The sequence below is a fragment of the Cryptomeria japonica genome, chromosome 6 (genome assembly GCF_030272615.1).
Source record: "Cryptomeria japonica chromosome 6, Sugi_1.0, whole genome shotgun sequence".
In the NCBI taxonomy this organism is placed as follows: domain Eukaryota; kingdom Viridiplantae; phylum Streptophyta; class Pinopsida; order Cupressales; family Cupressaceae; genus Cryptomeria; species Cryptomeria japonica.
In genome coordinates, this window is record NC_081410.1 from 649,865,801 (window position 1) to 649,872,485 (window position 6,685).

At 32.3% G+C, this 6,685-nt stretch overlaps 1 protein-coding gene across 1 annotated transcript; it reads right to left on the reverse strand.

Moving 5' to 3' along the window:
* Window positions 1-5,050: 5,050 nt before the first annotated feature.
* LOC131051839 (F-box protein GID2-like) lies at window positions 5,051-5,452 on the reverse strand. The gene has a single exon (XM_057986443.2). The coding sequence runs from the start codon at window positions 5,450-5,452 to the stop codon at window positions 5,051-5,053; it is 402 nt and encodes a 133-aa protein (XP_057842426.2).
* Window positions 5,453-6,685: the final 1,233 nt, after the last annotated feature.

Sequence of the window (6,685 nt, forward strand, 5' to 3'; positions counted from 1 at the left end):
TTTTAATATAATGTATTTGAAATAGACTTAGATTATAGTTTGCATGCACATAATTTTGTGAACTCCTATTTTCCACCATTACCAGTCTATTCTAGGCTGGTAAGAGTTTACTTAAAGTTTCTTCCCTTATATTATTTCGAACCCTATGGTTATTAACATCTTGTACAACATAAGATTTACATTTTCTAGTATAAAGACCCCACTATCCATAGAAGAACTTACGATAGAAATATTGTTTCTTTAACTCGAATGTAGCTGCTTATAAACATTTTTCAGTAATATTTCTTCATTAATACCTCAAAAGAAAACTAGAATGGAGGTTAACATTTTAGTTTAGGATTCTTTTACGATTTAGACAAAGCTATCACAGCTAGCTTCATGGAAGATTTCAACCATGTCCTGATTAGTCTCAAATATTCTAGAAAGTAAAGATTCAATACTTAAAAGATTGGGTATGTATTACCCATACTTACAACTCAGGAAAAGTCTATCTTTTAACTAGAATATAACTAAATTAGAACAGATCAATACTCTATCCTTCATAATTCTTGACAAGAAACTAGACTAAGATTATCAATTTTGATAAGAGTTCTTTAATGGACTGAATAGAGCTAGCCTTTGGACATTACCTATAACCAACAATAATGGTCGCACCAGGTTCAGGTTTTATTAGAGTCAAAGATGACATATATTTGTTCATCTAAGATGAAGCTCTTATATGAAAGATAAGTGTTATTCCATCCATTGAAATTTTATAATAGATTTCCTTTGAATGGAAGCAATAGCAGGATATAAGAATGAAAGACCATGCCTGTGAATAGTAGCGGCTGGTTGAAGAGAATACACTTCTAACTCAGAACTCTGTAGCTCCAGCAAAAGACTTCAAACTATTCAAGATTCGTATTCCAGTTCTATTTGAGCTCTCCTATTGTGGATAGTATAACTAACTTTTGAGCTCTCAGAAAGAGCCTCTTTTAAACCATGGATTTCATATTTTATCCCATGTCCTCTTAGTGTTCAAGAATTAGTTAGGGCTTCGATGCATTGTATCTGTTCGAAGTTATCGAGCCTTCTCAAAAAAATATCTTCAAATGAATGTTAAAACCGATAGTTTTATCTTACATCGGTTATATCTCAAATACTAAACCCATAAAGTCGTGGCCTCTTCTACCATGTAAGTGCTATATTGTTCTGCGTATTATATGGTTGTCATTAGCTGAGATGGCTTGACAAGCATTCAAAGTTTATATATGTGTATCTATGTATGTATGTATATGTACATATGTAGATATATGTATATATGTGTGTGTGTGCGCACACACGTGCGTGCGTGCATACATATATATATATACACACACATATACATACATACATATACATACATACATACATACATACATACATACATACATGTATATATATATATACATGTATGTATGTATGTATGTATGTATGCATGTATATACATATATATATACACATATATACATATACATATATATACACATACATATACACATACATACATACATACTTACATACATACATACATATACATATAATATACATGTACATACATATTTACATATATATACATACATACATACATACATATATATACATACATACATACATATATATATATATATATATATATATATATATATATATATATATCGTACATAACCTTATATATAGACGTATGAATGAAATAATATTTTATTATAATTAAATATAAGATGTAGTCAAGATCATCATGGTTTAACTTGATCAAAGGGAGTTCAACATTCTAGGCAAGGCGTAGACTAACCAACTCCTAGAATTAGGTCTCTAAGGCTTAACAAAGTGAAAAAAGGATGAAACATCCTTACCCGACCCATGTCAACTTGACTTAAAGGAGCAATCTCAAGTGGCAAACTATCTTGTTCCCATGTTTGTGACCCTCTCTCCAATGATGCTTTCCCTCTTACTTTGAGGGTGAAGTGGAATAACCTACATCCAACTCCTAGAATTAGGTCTCTAAGGCTTAAAAAAGTGAAAAAAAGATGAAACATCCTTACCCGATCCATGTCAACTTGACTTAAAGGAGAAATATCAAGTGGCAAACTGTCTTGTTTCCATGTTTGTGACCCTCTCTCCAATGATGTTTTCCCTCTTATTTTGAGGGTGGAGTGGAATACACGATAGTAGTTAGGCTAAAACATACAACCTTTTCCAAAATATTAAACATCAAAGCATTCTTTGATCATAAGAATGTTCATTCATTCCAATGAAAACTCATTCTAACATTTAACTAATGCAATTACATAACTGAGCACATATTCACCTCAAAATTATTTTGCAAGAAAATAAAATAATAAATCTATCATAGGAGGGGTGTATGTTCAAAATTGATGTTTGAAATCCAACAATGAACACCGTCATAGCTTAGGAACATCTCTATACACATGAGGCATTAATGACAACAACACCAAAATATGGACGTCATCACAACTACACATGAGATGTTAATGACAACATATAGACATCAATGACAACAATCTTCAACATCATTAACCTATTAAGTTCACTCTCTTGTAACAACATCTCATCCTATTGTCCTTATTCTTCTTCACTCTTCTATTCTAGAAGTTTTTCTAATCCTCCAACTTCTATTTCAACTTTTTCTTTACGGTGAGTGCAAACTATTAGGTGTCCTCTACTAGATGTATGTTTCATATACCCAACTCATCTTGGATGGATTCCATAGATTTATTAACATGCTTTGTCATATTCTCACTACATTCCCCATGATGTCTTGAACTAATAGTCAATTGATAATATTTTATAGTATATTCTTTTATAAACATCTCTAACTACTACAAATTATTTATCTTTTCTAATTAGTTCCTACTTGTAATTGACCATTTGAAATAGATTTATAAATTTGCTTCTTGGCCATTTAGTCTAGCCTAAAAATGCTAGATTTTACTTCCTTTTTTTGTTCATACTGGACTTCCCTCCACCACATTGTTGCATGATCTTTCAAATTGGTCTTCACAAGTTTTACTTTATTTTCTTTGACAATGTCATACTCAAAATTTTCCTCCGAATTAGTGATCCAATCAATTAGCACCTAAAGATCTAAGTGCCCAAAATAGTCTGAGATTTCTACTTAGATGGTTTTCAATATTCATTAGTCCTTATCTTCTTCACTTCATACTATTTCCATATGACTATATTCTTGTTCTTCCTCATCTCTATCCTCGGGCCTATGGTTAGAATTCCTCCATTGAGCTTCTTCCAACACATCCATTCAACTTTGTATCTCCTTTATTTTTATTACAACATTCAAGATTCATTTCCTTCTCTTTGGGGGCACCTTGACAACTTTACTTGATTAGTTCTCTTCTCACTATCACCCCTTATAAGCTACCTCATGGTTGATGCTTAACGGCAAGCTTCCATTTTTAGCAAGCAACTTCTCGGATCATTGACCCAAGACTCTTGTACTTGAAAATAATTGATCTTTATTGAAATCATTTTAGAAAACTATATCAACTAGCCACATTTATCCACACTAGTTCTATTACTACTACCACTTATATGTTATCAAACTTGCATGCTCAAAATGTGACAAGTATTCTCATCCACACTCATGCTCCCATGATTTAACTTGCATTGATACCAAATGATTCTTTGATAGTAGGAAGGTCTAAAATAGAACTATCCAATTGTAGAGCCCGCATAATAAAACACACAAACATAAAAGAAAAAAAAAACAAGAACACCAGAATTGTCTTCATGTAACCATCAAGAGGGAAAACAATAGCCACCAAATGATTCTGCTCTTATACTAAATTTTCAAAATTATTAAAATCTATTGGAAAGCATCTAAATATTGATTCCAATTCAAAATAACATAAATTAGTTGCATCAACCTAACACATGAGTTATACCTCAACCCAAGTACAATTAGACTCTATTTCTCTCTCTCTACATCCCAATTCTCACTTCCTTGCCATTGCACATACCTTCTAAGTCTTAGCTCCCTTGTCCCCACTGACTCATTGTTGCGCTTATCTTCTACACATTTACTTTATCCTAATAGTTTTTCTTTCTTTTATATGATTTGGAATCACGTATATATAACTTTTTTTTATTTCTTTCATATGATTTGGAATCACATATGTATAACACTTTCAACTTTCTTTCATATGATTTGGAATCATATATAAACTTTCTCAACTTCCCACATGATCTATGTCAACATCATGATAGCACAAAGCCCAAAGCCACATGAAATGAAATGTATTGCCAACTAAAACTAAGAAACTTATAAATAACTAAAGTCATGTGGTAGATAATCTCTACATGATTTATCATAAACTGGAATCCAATATTTATCAAAACCTTCCCAAATTTTCCCTTTTCCCACAAATTTAAAATCCCTTATCTTATGACGCAAGAAACAAATATTCATAAAATTGATAAATATCAGCTTCTATAAAATGTGAAAGTATCTCAATCGTAGATTTACTAATACTCTTTCATATGAATGATAAAGTACACTTCAAGACATACCCACTTAAAGGGTTATGTATAACAGAATGTATCAAGCTTGTACCGTATAAAATGCTCTAGCAACTAACTAATCTCCATCCAAAACCCCGTAAAACTGAACATACAAGCCTGCAATATCTACCCAAATAAAGAATTTAGGTTAGACTTGCTTTGTAACCTTGAAGTGTAATAATCTAATGAAACAGCACTGAAAAGAATGTTGCACACAAACGAATAGCTTGAACGATCAAGAACACAACCACTTGCTACGATCCTTTTGAATGTAAGCTATTCTAAAAAGAAAACCAAACCAAACCCTTAGTGAAGTCTTTAGCACCTACAAAACTAATACCATTGAGTTCTCGATCATGTTTCACCAACTAATACGACACTGCAAAACTATAAAACCCTAATTCTTTCACAGTTGACATACGCTCTTAAAGACTCTATATACAACTCTCAAGTCCCTTGATATCTTAACACATTAATATTAAGACATAATAATTCCTTAGAAGGGACTGGTTTTGAAAGATGCAAGCTTCTCAAAATACTCAATAGAAAGCAAAGACATAGAGAGCCGAACATGGTCCTCACTCCATGGAACACTATTATCCTCCATCAAACCATTCTTCTTGCAATAAGAATGTCTGCGGAGAGGAAGTAAAAACTTAAGATATAAATGTCTGAATCCACCCAAAACATTCACCACATATCTAAGGCGTCCAATTGAATTGGCAGTGGGAGGCCAGTTCTTAGTGCAAATCACTTCCCACGAATTATCATCAATGGAAGCCTCGTGCCAGCTCGTAGAGACACAGGAAGCCAAAGCCAAGCTTTGAGCATCCAAATGCTTGAAAATCTCATACAATGCGTCCACATTATGTATAACATCTGTACAAGACTTCTTCATCCTTTTTGTATCGATCCCCACATAGGAATCCAATTCAAACAAGCATAATAAACGATTTTGTATCAATCTTCACATTGGAATCCAATTCAAACAAACATACAAACTATTTTGTATCAATCTTCACATAGGAATCCAATTCAAACAAGCATATAAATGATTTTGGACGCGTAAATGGTGTGAGGAGGATTGCATGACAAGTGCACGATTGAGAAAGTGTTTTGTTTAGATAAGATTGAGGGTGGCCAAGTCATGATCAGAGACAAATAAATAGTCGGCTTTAGCTGTGATCAGATAAAATCCAGCTCTGCTCACTGCTTGTCGTTAAGGAAAGAGACGGATGAATATAAGCTGCTGTGAAGTCACGTAGAGAATCAGGTTTTTTCTTAGTCGGCAATGGTTATCACTAGGGCTGTACTTGTCATATATAATCTTCACGTCTCTCCCAAATCAATTTTTGACACAAATGATGATTAGGGTTTTTTTATTAGATAAACTTCTGCCTTCAGATTTCATTTGTCAAGGTGAGAAGTCAAAATTTAGGGCTTAAAGCTTAATGGGCGAAGCTCAAACAATAAGACACGAAACAAAAAAACAAAATACTTCATATTTTCTAATTGGTTTGGTGATGACAACAATTAGTTTTAGATATACATTGATTTTAAAATATTGAATGTGTTAGTTTTAAATTACAATTCTTCTCTCAAGTTTAAAATTGTGCTCTTAACTTAGGTCATGGTTCGAATTGTATACTAATAATAAGCAAAATTCAATTTTATTTATTATTTCTATGCTAAAAACTACTAAATTGTTTATGATACAATTATAACAAATTATGTGGTAATGTACATTCACACACTACAAATGTCACGATGCAAACCAACCACACTAATAAAACATAATGCCCATGCATAAAGTATGACTGCAAAAATATAAGAACTAACATTATTGCAAGCCAATATCATTGTGATGACCAAACAAGAAGGTACAATTTCATTTTACACAATGGTAGGATACTTAAGCGGTAACAATATCTTTTGTAAATGGGTTGAATTGCAAGACAACAAAACATTTTTAGATCAAAGAAAAGCTTCAATTACTATTATGACCTTTAGTTCAACACAAGGCATATTCTTATATTTCAAAATAAGATACAAACAAATAACTGGCCAAAAGGATCCACATATATAGGATAAAGTAGTAGGGAAAATTGATATCTAACATTAGTCTTACAAA

Excerpts from the sequence above, each read along its gene's own strand:
- LOC131051839 (XM_057986443.2), bottom strand. The coding sequence starts at position 5,452 with ATGAAGAAGTCTTGTACAGATGTTATACATAATGTGGACGCATTGTAT.